Source organism: Panicum virgatum, chromosome 9N (genome assembly GCF_016808335.1).
Source record: "Panicum virgatum strain AP13 chromosome 9N, P.virgatum_v5, whole genome shotgun sequence".
NCBI lineage: Eukaryota > Viridiplantae > Streptophyta > Magnoliopsida > Poales > Poaceae > Panicum > Panicum virgatum.
Window position 1 is genome coordinate 14,449,107 of NC_053153.1, and position 15,780 is coordinate 14,464,886.

At 44.3% G+C, this 15,780-nt stretch overlaps 2 protein-coding genes across 4 annotated transcripts; both read left to right on the top strand.

The window, feature by feature from the left end:
* Window positions 1-2,219: 2,219 nt before the first annotated feature.
* On the top strand, window positions 2,220-11,275 carry LOC120687852 (membralin-like protein At1g60995). 2 transcript variants are annotated; one of them, XM_039969925.1, is made up of 15 exons: window positions 2,224-2,710; window positions 4,091-4,153; window positions 4,310-4,472; window positions 4,566-4,732; window positions 5,198-5,279; window positions 5,421-5,482; window positions 7,506-7,600; window positions 8,171-8,250; window positions 8,455-8,535; window positions 9,033-9,149; window positions 9,246-9,331; window positions 9,452-9,558; window positions 9,856-9,947; window positions 10,050-10,126; window positions 10,478-11,272. In XM_039969925.1, exons 1-15 carry the CDS (start codon window positions 2,546-2,548, stop codon window positions 10,937-10,939), a joined length of 1,899 nt encoding a protein of 632 aa, XP_039825859.1. In that variant the 5' UTR covers window positions 2,224-2,545; the 3' UTR covers window positions 10,940-11,272. The 2 variants fall into 2 exon arrangements, with proteins under 2 accessions (XP_039825858.1, XP_039825859.1); XM_039969924.1 differs by having other exon boundaries at window positions 2,220-2,710; window positions 4,310-4,732; window positions 10,478-11,275.
* A 1,292-nt stretch (window positions 11,276-12,567) lies between these two features.
* LOC120691704 (uncharacterized protein At4g15545-like) lies at window positions 12,568-15,672 on the top strand. 2 transcript variants are annotated; one of them, XM_039974863.1, is made up of 11 exons: window positions 12,568-13,087; window positions 13,195-13,263; window positions 14,018-14,071; window positions 14,178-14,244; window positions 14,337-14,411; window positions 14,512-14,775; window positions 14,866-14,911; window positions 15,002-15,080; window positions 15,170-15,279; window positions 15,381-15,411; window positions 15,456-15,672. In XM_039974863.1, exons 1-9 carry the CDS (start codon window positions 12,797-12,799, stop codon window positions 15,260-15,262), a joined length of 1,038 nt encoding a protein of 345 aa, XP_039830797.1. In that variant the 5' UTR covers window positions 12,568-12,796; the 3' UTR covers window positions 15,263-15,279; window positions 15,381-15,411; window positions 15,456-15,672. The 2 variants fall into 2 exon arrangements, with proteins under 2 accessions (XP_039830797.1, XP_039830795.1); XM_039974861.1 differs by having other exon boundaries at window positions 12,571-13,087; window positions 15,381-15,672.
* The last annotated feature ends 108 nt before the right edge of the window (window positions 15,673-15,780 follow it).

Genomic DNA, 15,780 nt, shown 5'->3' on the forward strand with positions numbered 1-15,780 from the left:
TGAAGATACGAAGCTAACAAAATTAGTTTTGTATTTTTCTGATTTTTCTGCAATTTTCTACGCATTTTACAAGCACTGCTGCTCGGTGCTGATCGTAAGTTCCGACCCGGGTTCGGAAGTTCCGACCCCCATCTGATGTTTTGAGTTTCTTCCGACAAGAGGCACTCGGCCGATTGGGTTTAGGTGCGTAGGAAGTTCCGACATGGTGTAGGAAGTTCCGATAAGCACGTTTTCAGCCAAAAACAGAAATCCTTATTGCGGGAAAACTGACCAACCAAAATCGAAATCCTTTTAGATCCTAGGTGAGGGATGCATATAGAGATGATTGACCAAAGGAAATCACTTAGAACCTCCTAGAAAGATAGATCGTGCCGATGCAAGTTTGAATATCTAGAATGAGATTTCCTTGTGCGAAGAACTTGGAATCACAGGCTCCCCGGGGGTGGAGCGCGTGGAGAAGAAGGTGCTCCACGCCATCTTGAAGCCTCCTGGGCCTTGAGCTCAAGTTGGGGTGGATGATTCGGGGGTTTAGGGCTTTAGGGAGAGGGAGCACGTGAGGGAGGGAGTGAACGGGAGAGAGGGAGTGTGAGCTGTGAGTGAGGGAGAAAGAGAGAGAGTGAGTGGTTTTAATTGTTATGGGCCCAAAACAGGAGAAACTGATTGAACCGGTCTGATCGGTCGTTAACACCGGTCCGACCGGTCCAGCTGTGTCAAATCTGGTTTAACTTACAAATTTTGAATTTTAAACACCGTGATGTTACAAATATACTCCCTCTATTTTTTAAATGACGTTAGGACATCAACCTTTTAGCTTATTTGTAGTGTAAAGTTTTGTCTAAAACATCAAATATTACGGTACGGAGGTAGTAAGTAGTATAATTTAGAAGATACCTCAAGCCCATGATTAATTGTACAACATACTTGATAGAATAATAATTTGGTACCTATTTCAAACAAACTTATAGGAACCTGCGCTATGTGCGTGCTAGCAAACTCAAACTAATTCTGCTCACAAAAAAGTAAAATATAACACACATGGTAGAATATCTAAATAGTACTCCCTCCATATTCTTTTATTTGACGTCTCAGACAAGAATCTGTATAGAAAATGAACTATTGTTTGATGTCCTAACATCAAATAAAAGAAAATGGAGGGAGTACATGCTCTTGATGTTCAAATAAATTGCTCTAATTTATTTGTATTGTATAATATTTTTGTCATCAAATTCAACACCGCTGTTGCTATAAAAAATGCTTCAATTTCTGTCGGTTCATATCCAATTTGGAATATTATTAGAGTAAGATGCACACGACTACCTAGCCAATGAGTACAAACATGAAACGAAGCAATGAATGAAATTGTTTTCATTTTAAAGTATAATATTTTTGACATCAAACACGGCTACCTAGGAGTATGTTGAATAGAGATTGGTGGAAAAGGGATTGCTGATGCGTGCTGAGTGCTGCCATGCACCGTGCCCGTGCTGCTCTGCACCCCGACAGTGGCCAGCGGCTGCCATCTACACGAGCACGGAGCACAGCGCGCCGCGTGCAGGAGCACCCAAACAGGTCCAGGCCTCCTCTGCCCGTTGTCTTCGACAACAGGTTAGGCCGACAGATGCATGGAGCACATTGCCAGGCAGACTTTGGGGCTTTGGGTTGCGCCTTCGCCTCCTTGCTGCTGTGCTCGGTCAAGTCCAGGGCAGGCTACGGAAAACACAAACTGGGCCGTGGAAAAACAAGGAGATATCAAAGGGGTTTGTGGGCTACGCCTAGGGCCGAATCCTAGTGGCCCTAGGCCCATATCCACCCCTGTCTCAGTGGAAGGCGAAGGTCGAGTACACACACAATCATGGCTTAACAAAGCTTCACAGCCAACCCTCAAACATTGCATACAAGACTCAAAGGTCAAAGCTACAAATACAAGCCTTGTATTAAACTTGAACACACTATCCTGGGCTCAAATTTTAATTACCGGGCAGGCTCTCTGCCTCTGCTCGTAAATTTCAAGAGAAAAGTAGGGTCAAATTTGAGCCTTAAACTGAACGACAAGACGCCACAATAAAATCTGGCATCCTCATCCGCTCGCACGGCGCCAGCCATACGACGGCGGCATCCACCAGCCAGATTCGAGACCCGACCCGACCACAACCAGCCAACCAACCACCGTGCCGGCGGCCGGAAAGAAAAATTGCTGCGTGCGCCCCGCCGCCTGCACACACGCCTTGGCCCATTCCCCAAGAAAGAGCCCCCGGTACTGGCACGCAGGCGACGCAAAGCAGACGGGGGAACGAAAGCGAAACGTATTAATCGCGTGCGCTGATGCGCACTGCCCCCCACCCCGGACAAATTCAAATCCCCGAGACCCGAATTCAAATCCTCTGCTTTCCGTCGATCCGCTCCGGCTTCCAACCCCGAATAATCCCGAATCCCAATCGAATCGAAGCTTCGTTACTCCGAGGGGTAGGTGCAGGCGGAGGTGGAGGTGGAGGGGGCCGCGGCCCTGCTTAGGGTTTGGAGGTGGCCGGCGCGGGGCGGCGGGGGGATGGATCCGGAGCAGACGTTCCTGCGGGTGCACGCGCGCCTGTCGGGGATGCTGTCCCAGTTGCTCACCCCGCGGATCCGCCTCGCGCTCGAGTACCTCTACCTCGCCGGCGCCGTCGCGCTCTTCTGCCTGCTCGTCGTTATGCACACCAACTTCGTGCAGCAGGTGAGCCGCCGCCCCGCTCTCCCAGGAATCGCACCGGGTGGCCTGCCAAGCCTTTTCTATTGCTCCTGCCTGCTGCTTCCGCTGCCGCTTCTGTGATGGATTGGGGTCGTGGGCTTCGGGTTTCGGGTGGGAAATTCGTGCTAGCTTCGGTAAAATTTTAGTGTGATGTAAATTTTGCAAACAGAGGTACCATTGCTGCTTGCTAGTTATTTTGCTGGTGCAATGCGAGGAACTTTTGCTAATCCTCTGCGATTCCTGGCAATGGTATTTAGTTTGAACTAGGAGGAAAAAAAAAGTTAACTAATCACTTGATGTGTGTACATAGTGTTCCATTCCTGTTCTGTTCATTATTGACATTTGTAATCTGGACATGCTTATGTTCTGTTCTGTTGATGCCTCACTCATCATGTCAATGCATCTTTCGGTTGTTGATTTCATCGGGCTGCTGCTTGGTCGAATTTTGCTAATCTGATTGATCTAGTCTGTCAGTGATGCATGGGATTGAGCAGAAAATAAATAATTCAATGATCTATGAGATGTCTACATGCATGTAGAGCACATCGGACCAGGCAATTCCATGCAAATATGACCCTATTTGTCTAAATAATCTGTCTATACATCTGTACATCTAAAAGAAGGCTCACTGTAATTCGAATAGTCATAGTCGCTAAGTTCCCGTGTCCATGGTGTTGAGTAACGTGATTGAGGAGTGTTGTACGCTACTTGAGAAAGGTTTTGACAAGGCAGGTACAAGAGAAATGTTTTGACAAGGTGGGTACGAGACTGTTTTCCAACGAAGGCCTCCTGAGGCGCCGGTGTGTAATGGGGTTCTTGAGCGGGTCGATAATGTAAAGAGGGGTAGAGGTAGACCTAAACTGACGTGGGATGAGTCGGTTAAGAGAGACCTTAAGGATTGGAATATCTCTAAAGAGATAGCTTTGGATAGGAGCGCTTGGAGACTAGCTATCAATGTGCCTGAACCTTGAACTTATTTCTTTCGGGTTTCATCTCTAGCCTACCCCAACTTGCTTGGGAAAAAAGGCTATGTTGTTGTTGTTGTTGTTGTTGTTGTTGGGTACGAGACTGTTTCTGTGTTCCCAAAATGGGAATAATCCCAGGACAACTCAGCATGGTTTCACTTTCCTGGTGATTACTCATATCCACTGGGTAGAAACAGAAAGTTCACGGGCTGGAAATTTGTAACACAACAATCTAGATTTGAAGAAAAAGAAAGCATCTCTGTAGGAAAAGGGAAGGAAAGGAAAGAACAAAGCCCTATATGATGAGCTAATACTATTTGATTTTGTACCCCACATATGTGTGTCCATTCCAGTGTTTATTTATAGATTCTCACCTCTAAATTGTCTTTTGCATGCAAAGCCTGGCTGCTCAAGTGAGTTTTCTGGAATTGAATTTGGAGAAGCACAACTTGTCCAAATCAAGGTACGTGTTGATGCCATGTTTCTCTTTTCATTTGTTCTTGAGTTTATTGCAACTCTGTAAATTCTGTTATGCATGCTTTGTCCTTCTTCCTTTTCTTTGATGCTTCCTGTTTCTATTGGTGTCAATTCTAAACATTGCCCATGTTATGAGTTGTAGATTATCAGTGGGGGGCTATGGGCTAGCAGAGGTGCTTCTTACATCATGGATCTCCAGAACCTGGGACGTTCAGCTGAGAAAATTTTAGAGGTTAATGGTGATAAGTTCAACATTTTAGCATCTAAGTTTTGGTCAACCTGGGTTGGCCCTGGAGCTAGGAGGAGTAAGCTAATGTTTAGAACTTGGAAGGGAGACAAAGAATTTGAGCCTCAATCAGAGAACGCAGCTGACACAACTGTTACCACGACTATTCCAGGCATACCAGATTTGAAGGCAGCTGGAGATGGTTCTGTACACTACCCTTTATCTGCTAAGGAGTCATTTAAAGCAGCGATGACATATTTGTTCAGAAAATGGTATGTTCGTGCTGTGTCATTCTGGAGGAACATAAAGCAACTTACAGAAAATACCCTCCAATTAATGGTAAGAAGTTTGACCAGGATTTTTGAAACTGCCGCCTTGTTTAATTCCCTTCAAGAAAGTCCTCCTTTTGTTGGTCCTAGGTGGATCATTTCTGTTGTAGCCAAAAAGCTGCTATATGTTCCCTTTTAGGAAAAAAGAATTAGTTCCCAAGTGTTTGTTAGGCTTAGGCTTACATCTTGCTTTTTGAGAAGTGTTCCGGAAGGATCAAGTTAGTCGCATTAGCAGTGTATTGTTGATATTTGTTGGACCAATATTTTAATAGTATTAATCAACATTCAGGTTAAGAAAAGATGCTCATAACGATTTTTATTCCTGCTGTGTTCCATAAGTGGTGTGGTACCATATCTTATTCGTTTATGTGTTTGCTCGTTCGTGATCTGTGTTGTGGTTTTATGTGCTGCCTAATTAGTCAAACATTCATGTATTTTATTCCCTAGGATATTCTCTTGTTCATTTTAATGACAGGTCAGATCAAATTGGAATGACTTCCTCCATATCATTAAGGATCTTCAACTACCAAGCATGGATCATCTACTCTCGATGATAGGTAATGTTTGTCATAAATTTTGGTCATATTTTATGATGCCTCGTCCTAGAACGGTGTTTGCATGAATCTTATTAACCTTGTTACCTGCAAACTCCTGGCACTAATTTTCTCTAACTTGTTAGCTTATTTTATTTGTTACAGTGCAGTGGTTTGAGAGGAGGAGTAAAGCATTCGAACCTACCTATTTATATGGCGTGGAGAAGGTCAGTTTCTTCATGGCATATTGATATCACATGACCACTGTCTAGGGGTGGTAATGGGCCATGGCCCTAGTGGTCTCTTCACAATCCAACTTGGGCCTTATATATTTTTAGCTCAAAATTGTAAGATTAGAGCCTGACCCTTTTAGGGTCCAGCCCTTAGATAATCTAAGTCAAAATTTAAGGCCCTTTACCACCCTTACCACTGTCTGCTTTAATATGTTTTTTTGGTGATGAGCTTGGGTCTTAGAACAAAAATAATAGAAACTTTTTGTTGGACATATTTGAAACTTTTAGGCCACTCTTTAGTGAGGAAATAGTGTATTCAACTAGTCTATCCTCAGCTGGTTAAAATTATGTATAATATCTGCTAACTATGAATATGCCACTGCTTCTTGACATCTTCATTGTGAAGTTCCATTATGAGGACATTTTCTGTTAAATTTCAAAAAGTATCCTTGCTGTTCCTTTGTTCATTTGTCACTATAAAAATGTTCAAAAAGGCAGTTCTAGGCGGCTGCCTAAGCGTGACTAAGCGCTAGGCCAGGGGATTCCGCTTGGCCTATGGGGTAGGCAGTACCCTAGGCGGCGCCAGCTCGTTGGCGGTGAAAGGATGGCCGGAATTCCATACCTGGTGGCCGCCACGCAGATCCACCAGTCAGGGACGCGTGGGCGAGGTGGGGACGTCATGCACCGGCGAGGGAGGAAGGGACATCAAGCGGAAGTGGCGGTGGAGGAGATGAGAGCCTAATAGGAGGCGGCGGTGGCGGAGGTGGCTGAGGCAGAGCTGGTGGTGGATGAGGAGGAGGAGGCAGGGGTGGGCGGGCAGGCGACGTCATCCTGGGAAGCAGAGGAGGAAGCGAGGGCGGGGGTGGCGGTGGGCAGCGGAGGAGACGGGTGAAGGAGGCAGGGTGGGGAGGCATTGAACGATTAAGATTGAGGCTAGGGATAAGGTGGGGTTGAGACTTTAGTTTTGCTGCTTTGATGGCCTTCTATCTAACTTTAGGCCCACTATTCTCTGGTTTTCCTTTTCTTGTAGAGATAATTGATGTGTATGGCAACGGATGCCTACATATACAGCACCGCCTAGAAAACCGCCTTGGCGCGCCAAGGCTCTAGGCGGTGGGTCACCGCCAAGGGAGTGCCTAGCGCCTTTTTGAACATAGCTATAAACTTAGGCACAGTCTAGTGTCCCTCCACTACTGCTTTAGTGCGCTCTTCTCCAGCGAGCTCATAATGCAACCTCCACCAACACCACTGCGGTCTCCAGTGATGAGATGGAACACTGGATACAGATGGAAGCTATATGCCTTCTTTGTTGACCTTCATTGCTCCCTGATCTTCCACTCGCCTTTATAAGCCACAACTAAAAAAAAACGAGACGGGAAGAGGCAGACCGCCTCCCCGCATTGCACTTAAAAGAAGGCAGAGCTCAAACCCAGGTCTGCTGGCTGAGAGAGAGCTCCACTAGCCAGCAGCCCGCGAGAGCGTCTGCTGCCACAACTCAAGTTGTCTCAACATGTTAGTGAAGGGGCAGGCTATTACCGGCCTGCGAGCTCACCAAACTGTTCTAATGCACTCTGAGCAGCCACTCTGCTTCTGGACTGCACCTTGGCATTCCAACTACTCACGGTCACAGGACATGAGAGCACTAACTTGGAAATTTGTTGGTGAACTCACCCTTCACAGCACATTGGTGTATGCAATCTTTTAATGTGGCTGGAGTAAAATAGAGAACAGTTAATTTAAGTTGGTGAAAGATCTTCGACCTTATTAGAGTGACATATTCACCTGGGGAATGAGGATTTGAAAAATAGTAGCATTCACAATCAGACAATTTTAGCAAGAGAGGTTTAACTGATGGCATGCAGTCTCTTGAATTAAGTGCATGCAAGCCTTGAGTTGTTAATAGGGTTAAAGGACTTATTTGTTTTTCCTTTTATGTTAGTATATGCATTTAGTAGCATTGTATGTTGAATAGTATTCATTTTAGGAGCTTCCTCACATGTTTATTTATTTTCTGCAGGGATATTTCTTGCTTTCAGAAGGTGCTAAAATTCGTCATGGTGTTCGAACAATCAATATCACAATTTCTGCTCGAAATCCTTGCTTCGGAAACAGGTTATTTTTCAGTCTTTCTCGAACCCTCCCTGTTTGCAAGCTTTTTAATGACAAGGGTTGCTGGTGTATCTAACACCTTCTCACATGCTGAAAACTTTGATCTCACAGATTTTAAGAGACGACGCCCTTCGTGTTTATATGCAAGCACACTGCATAATGTATTTTAGTAGTATTAATGACCTTCTCTTGGATACATACCTGTCTAATTGTTTCCACTTGTGCACGTATTTGTTCATGCCAGTTTGCTACTTAGATTCCATGTAGTCAAATTTTACAAATACGGTTGGTTAACAATTCGTACAGCTACTTTTTGTCATCTTGAGTTGAATGAGGTCTTTGGCAACATTAATCTTGAACAAGTGCGGTAGTGCCATATTTCAATAAGCACTACAATAATAATTCCTATATCATTGCAAACATGAAATTTTCTGTAATCTAATAAAATCTGTTAATTGTGTGAGTTTATGTAACGTGCGAGAAAGACATTTCTTTGTCTATGTTGTACTTATACTATCCAATTGGATTGTCTACAATTAGAATGCCAAAATTTTCTACCTTTTCCCTTTTCAGGTGGCAGCAGCTTTTGATAAACAGCCTTGTTGGCTATGATACTATACTTACAAACAGCTTGGTGAATTCTCCTGGTCATGGTATGCTTCGGATCCTACTGTGCATGTGCCAACCTTAATTAATAATCATCAGAGTAGTTCCAGGCTTGGTTCATGACAACAAAAGCAACAGCACATTCAACTTTCTTGGAAGCATGTTGAACAATAGTTTTTTTTTCACTTTGTGTAATTATTTGCATTACAACCCCTCTTAAACTAATCTTTTGATCTTTGTATGTTGTGCAGGCTATCTATACAACTTTCAGACAAAAGAGCTCTATGATCTCAGTTATGGGCATGAACCACAAGGTCCTACAAGATTTGGAGGTTTGTATAGAACTTTGTTTTCTCAATATGTTGACTTAACCCATGAGTGTTTCCTAAAAATGATGTATCAGAGCTTTATACATTCCAAATGCCAAATTGCAATGAACTTTTACAACAACAACAACATAGCCTTTTTTCCCAAGCAAGTTGGGGTAGGATAGAGATGGAACCCGAAAGAAATAAGTTCAAGGTTCAGGCACATTGATAGCTAGTCTCCAAGCGCTCCTATCCAAAGCTATCTCTTTAGAGATATTCCAATCCTTAAGGTCTCTCTTAACCGACTCATCCCACGTCAGTTTAGGTCTACCTCTACCCCTCTTTACATTATCGACCCGCTCAAGAACCGACCAAATTGCAATGAACTTTTAAATTGGAAAAACACGGAACCGAAAAGCCTTTAATTTTGTTGAAGCTTTTTGCTTGCCTTTCATAACATACATGACTCCTATCTGCCTGTGTGCATCAAACCTGATGCAATGCAACTTTGGTGTTTGCAGATTACTTTGTGACAAAATGTGGTGTCCTTCTAATGTCACTCTTTGTCTTTTTCACAACCACCATGTCTGTTTCATTTACTCTGAGAGAGACTCAATCCCGCATGCTTAGGTTCACAGGTTTGTGTTCCTTTCTGTAGGTTGCGACCTGGATTGCTTTGCGCTTAAATATTTTATTTAATTCACCTAGTGCGCTGCTCTTCCTTGAAATTTCAGTGCAGCTTCAACACCATGCACGCCACCAATTGCCCACTTTTCAGTTGATATTCGTGCATGTCATCGAATCATTGGTTTTTGCGCCGGTAATGGGAAATATCCTTTGGTGTTTTGAAATATTTGAAGTTTGTGATGAAAATGTATTCTCTGCAGGATTCACCAAACTTTTACATAACTCACTCATTATTTTGTTTTGATCTTTGTAGATTATGATTGGGATCCTCTTTTTTCTATTTGAATTCTACGATGATCAATTGCTTGCGTTTCTTGTTTTGACTCTTGTATGGTTATGTGAGCTATTCACAATGATCAGGTAATGTTTTACGCTATGGTATTTCTGGAATTTTTATTATTGTTCCACACCTGTTGTGACTTGTGGGACTTTTAGGGAGTAAATTAGGCTTTTTGCTCAGTAGAACTGTTGAGAGAGAAATAAATAAAAAATCAATTTCGTGGTAGAGAAAGCTAAAAGACATCACTTCAGTTTGTGGAAATGGTACAAGGCACCTAGCATGCATGCATTTAGCAGAACTGATCTGGTGCAGGACAAACTTTTGAAGCTAATTATCTTGTATACTTATCTTTGTATCCTTATTTTTTCATTTTGCAGTGTTCGGACATCTATATCAATGCAGTTCTTTCCACGCTTTTTCTTGCTGTATTTCCTGGTTTTCCATATCTACTTCTTCTCGTATACTTATGGTAAGTTCAGTCGGTATCCTCTTTTTTTATTGAGCTACTGATTAACTAACAGCAGCATTTCTACCGCTCTATGACTTGTACAATTGATGTGTTCTCTGACAGGCTTCTCATATCTGGCTTTCTCTGCTACGGCCGCATTTATGCAGCATCTGATTTTATATTTTTGGAACCGTTTTGAGGTAAGTTAATGTCTTATTTTTGTGAGTGCATATCTCATTCTTCTTTATCCAATGCTTGTTTGTACTACATTTCGATGTAATATCCCGTTCACATATTTTTTAGGAAATAATCATTGATTTAGTATTAGATGTTTTGAAGTTTAATATCACTCAGCTATTTTAGCTTCTGAGCATTTTTTTTGTATGCACTGCTTGTCATAACTTTCATGTAATAAATCAGAAAGTTCTCCCAATATTGGTTGATTTACTAGTAAGATAGATAGTACGCATATGCTACGCATTGGTTTCATTAGCTCCGAGAAGTCCTGGCCACCCAATGTGTTTACTTCGTGTTGATTTATGGTGCTTCAGGTGCCAGCTCTCCAGAGATTCATTCGGAGTCGAGCTCACATTCACCAACAGACAGGTGTCCAGATTGCTACCTCAACCATCTACACATCTACCTTACACATTGCTAGGGTAAATGTGAGGGACCCTGGCACTATAAATGATGGCCTTGGTTCTGTGCGTGAAGCAGATGCCTTATTGGTTCAGGATGAGTCTACCAGGAACCAGCAAGAGGGTCAACAGAATGGAATTGCTGACCCAGCAGCCAACAGTGCTCTCCAATATCAAGAGCAAAACCGTCAGCAAGCTGGAAACGCCCCTGCAGGCTCGGGCTCCTTGAATCCATTTGGCACCCTTTTGTTGTGGTTGTTAGGAGGCGGTGCTTCTGATGGCATAGTTTCTTTCTTCTCTATGTTCAGAGATGTCCGTGATCATGGTCAAGATTACACCGATCCACCTCGAAATGAAAATGATCAGGTGACATAGAATCATGAAGATGAAAAGTGGAGCGAAGGTGAATGGCACTCACTGTGGGTGCTTGGGCAGAGGCAATCTATGTGTTGCTAGGATGATATAAAGCCGGCACCCCTTCATCAAAAGGATAATGACGAATATTGGTGGCAGCATATACAGACTGGTGTCGCTGGAGATACCATGTTAGTATTATCTGTTTATCTGTTTTTTGGTTAGTTGGTAAGGATGTTGAATTGTATCTATTCATGAATCACAATGTTCAAAAAAGCGCTAGGCGGTATCTAGGCGGTGACCCACCGCTTAGAGCCTAAGCGGGATTAAGCGGAATTAGGCGTTTCAAGGCGATTTGCTAGGCGGTGCCATATTCACACGTATACCTTGTCATATACATCATATACCTCTAAAAGAAAAGAAAAATAGAGGCCCACTAAGCCTTGAGTTGAAAAATAGGCCCATCAAAGCGGCCCAACAGCCCAACAGCCACCTTATCTCCTCCCTCCTCTCCTCTGTTTCCCTTCCCGACGCCCCTGCCGGCTGCCTCTCCTCTCCTTCCCGACGCCGCCGCCCCTGCCTCGCTTCCGCCCTTCCTCCTCCGCGACTGCCTCCGCCGCCGCCCGTCCCCTGCTTTCTCCTCCACCGCCAGTGCTCGTCCCTGCCTCCTCCGCCGGCGGCGCTCTCTGCTCTGCCTCCTCCCTCGCTGTCTGAATGGGCATGCCCATTCCAGTCCTGTACAGAAATGTCATCTCACAGCATATTGACTGTTGTGCAAATTTTTGTACTTCATGGGCGGGTTCTGTAAGATGCTGTGCTGCCGTGTACACTTATGTTAGTGCTTGCAGATTAGTTGTTCCTCGCGATTGTCTTATTAGGTGTTCTTTGAAATTTTGAACTGTTATATACTGCCCCTTCCAAACTCAGTGGTGTCCTTGCCGTACATCATGCGTTTTTTTATAAGTACATTGCGTTATTGATTTAATCTTTGAAAGTAGCAGAAGTGCATATAAAGGCTACCACTTTGGCCATTTCACTGGGGACATCGTCTCTTTTTATCGAGGGAACTGTTGTATAACCCTAACAGTCACAGAGATATACAATGGTATAATTTCAAGTCATTTCATTCGTAAGCTTGCAAATTAGTTGTCTTGAAGCTGACATTACTGTGACCCTTTATATCTGAAGCTGGAAGGGGTGCTATTTTGCATTGCATCGTATGTGATGTCAGGTTCGAATGCATATACAATGGCACACCTTTCACAATTTCATCTAAAGTGTAGTCTCTTCACACGAGAGACCAACACTCTATAAATAATGATAATGTAAAGACAACTCGTATGGTTGTACCAATACGAACCGTCTCAACGCGTAAAGTCGTCATGGCTTCTCTCCGATTACTTCAAGTCGCTAAAGAGAACAGTCGGGACCGAAATCTCTCGCCCGGCTTCCATAACCACCGTTCTTTTCAAAAGAAAATTGTCCTTTTAACCCAAAAATGCCTTCCCTCATTAAGCTACATCACCTTATTATTCCCATTTCGCACCGCATCTCCCTCTGACCACAGGTACGAACCTCACCGTCCCCGTTTCAAACAATTGCCACTTCGGGCGCCCACCCCAGCAGAAACCGAGGCGACGAGGGGGGCGCAGCGCCCCCAAAACAATTTCAAACCTCGCGTCGGCCGCCGAGCCCATTTCAAACCCGGAAAAACCCCAAGCGCACCGAGGAAGCGGCGAGAAGCGTCGGTGGTGGTCCCTTACCCCCCCTCCCTCCCCTCCACTCCAAAGCGGACAAACCCAAGCACGCGCCCAATCCGACTCGGGTTTCCTTCTCGCCCCCCCCCCCCCTTCTCCGTGGAGAGATCTGACGGCGGCGATGCCACTGGGGGACGGCGCGGCGGCGATGGGGGCGGGGGACTTCGCGCTGCCGGACGAGGTCCTGGCGGCGCTGCCGCGGGACCCCTACGAGCAGCTGGATCTGGCGCGCCGCATCACGGCGATGGCCGTGGCCGGGCGGGTGTCCGGGCTGGAGCGGGAGGCGGGGCGGCTCCGGGCCGAGGCCGCGGAGAAGGACCGCGAGAACGCGGAGCTGCGGGAGCGGGTGGGGCTGCTCGACACCGCGCTGCAGGAGACCAATGCCAAGCTCCGCGCCGCGCTCGAGGACAATGTGGGTGCCGGCGCTCAGGGGGGCGCCCTGCTGCTCCATTTTGGATTTGGGTTCGGTTGGCGTCTCGATTTGACTGTGGGGATTGGGTGTTTGCGCTGTGGGTGCAGATTAAGCTCAGCAAGGAGCGGGACTCGCTGGCGCAGACGTCCAAGAAGCTGGCGCGCGACCTGCAGAAAGTGCCCTCGTTTGACCTCTCCTCCTTCTACGCAGTGTTCTAAAAAACGTTTTTAAACATCGTTTAATCTTGATTAAACGCTGAACGGTGGCCAAGCGTTGCGTTTAATCACAGTGTCGTTTAATCACAACACACGTTTAATCATGTTCAATCTACGTTTAATCACAAAAAACTCTAAACCATAGGTAAGCGTTCGCCTAGCGTCTAGCGTTTTTTAGAACCTTGCTTCTACGTACATATTTGTCGGTGTAATGCTCTAGTATTAGAAACTCCCACTTTAGGAAACTTATTAAGCAGGGAGATTATAGTAGTTAGATAAGGGGAACAATTTATTCGAGCCATTTATTAGTGGATTCTAAGATCATAATGGAAGGATTGAATTACCCAGAAGTTCAATAGCATGGTAGCACGTCAAGGATGTTTCATGGAATAGTAGCCACTGTATATGTCAAGCAAATTGGTGTTTAACTTGGTTTATGCTGATGAAATCAATCACCCAATCTGCAGCCATGATCATTAGCTTAGTGGCCCCTACAATTAGGCATATTAGGGAGATGCAGGAATTAATCTGAATAAATCTTGTCTCGTTTTCCCCCTCCCCTTTTCAGTTTCACATTACAGCAAGAGGGGAAACTTTTTTTTTAAAAGTTCTCTAAGGACCAAGCCAGATGATGTTACAACTTATCATCCATGCTTTATCTTTTTCCCTACCCTTTTTATGTGGCGGCGTTCTGATATATCTTCTGTACTCTCAGCTGGAGTCATTCAAGAGGCATCTGATGCAGTCATTGCGAGATGATAGTTCATCGGTGCGTTCATCTGTTTACCCAATAGATCATTTTCATTTATATGTGCTTCCTAATTTATGGTAAGGGTTGAGGTTGATTTTTTTTTTACTGAATCCTTCTCAAGCAGCCTCAAGAAACAGTTGACATTACAACGTGTGATCAGTCAGTAGCATCAAAAGCGTCGTCATGTGGAGGTTCTATATACTTAATTTTTTTTGTCATTCTATTAACTATTCAAGTTTTCTTACATGGATCCCTAACTGTTACCTTCTTGGGAATGTTGAAGATGGTGGATCTTTCAGTCACCCTATGCCAAGTATATTGAGCAAGTCTTTGGATGTTGGAAGTACAAACCGAGAAGGTCCTGTTAGCTTTATCATTTTTTGATCGTCTTGTTAGCCATCAACTGATTATGCTGGCAACGTAAGTCTCAATCATTTGCATTCTTGAAAATCTATTAGGTACAGCGACAAGGCCTCCTATCCAAAAATATGCTCTCTCATCACACATCACTCCTCGCCTTACCCCGGAAACCACTCCTAAAATATTGTCCACCTCAACTTCTCCAAGGCGAATGTCTACCACAGCAACACCAAAATTGATGTCTAGTGCTACATCACCAACAAGAGCCCGAATTGAAGGGCACATGTCAATGACACCATGGTATCCATCAAACAAGCAATCCTCTGCGGCTAACTCTCCTCCACGAGGACGGCCCAACCCAGGTTTCTTTTTTCTTTCTGAAGACATGATGCTGTTTTGCCCTACAATGCTATATGAATAGAATAAATATGGTTAATGCTTGGGGTTTTCAGGTCGCACTCCTCGCATTGATGGAAAGGAGTTTTTCCGTCAGGCCAGGTCTGTTGATAACCTGCCTTCTTTTCTGCACCATAAGCAAATGAGATGGATGATATATCATTATTAACTGAACTTTATTACAATTTCTAGGAGTCGTCTATCATACGAACAATTTGGAGCATTCTTAGCCAACATCAAAGAGCTCAATGCCCATAAGCAGTCACGGGAGGTTAGTCAATTGGGTCCATTCGCTAATTTTTTGAATTGGGTCCTGTCATGGCATAACACAAAACTTGTTCACGTTTACATCTCAACCAGGAAACTCTCAAGAAAGCTGAAGAGATCTTTGGTCCAGACAACAAAGATCTGTACCTATCTTTCCAAGGTTTGCTAAATCGTAGCATGCCATAGGCTTCATGTTTCTCTTGGTAAGTTTGGTATCCAATTACATGAATTGAAATAGTCCCTTCATCCATGATTATGTACCACAAAAGCTAGCAAGATGCGCTAATTTATTGTTGGATTGCAGATAACTAAGTTGCTGCACTAGCAACATATTGCCATCTAGTTGCCGATTGCAAGGTCCAGTTGCAAGTTTTGCTACCCATAATCCACATTTGGTGGAACGATCAGACCTCTCTGAACAACTGAGTGTGCAACTGGTGTTGCTTCTGTAAGTGGTGTACTTGCGGGAATCGGATGGCATTTCATTGCCTCAATTAGCATCCAGTCTCCAGTCTGTCATGGTGCCTATCCTTGTAAAATCGCGAAACAAACAAACATGAGAGTAATATTTTCATTTATCCCTATCTTAATCTTCACCAGTCATTGTTAGCTGCATCTTCTTCCGAGCTAACCAGAAACTTCCGTGCTGATCTGATTTGCACTCAAGTGTGAAGTTTTTCTCAAAAATTTTGTTTCACAGCTTA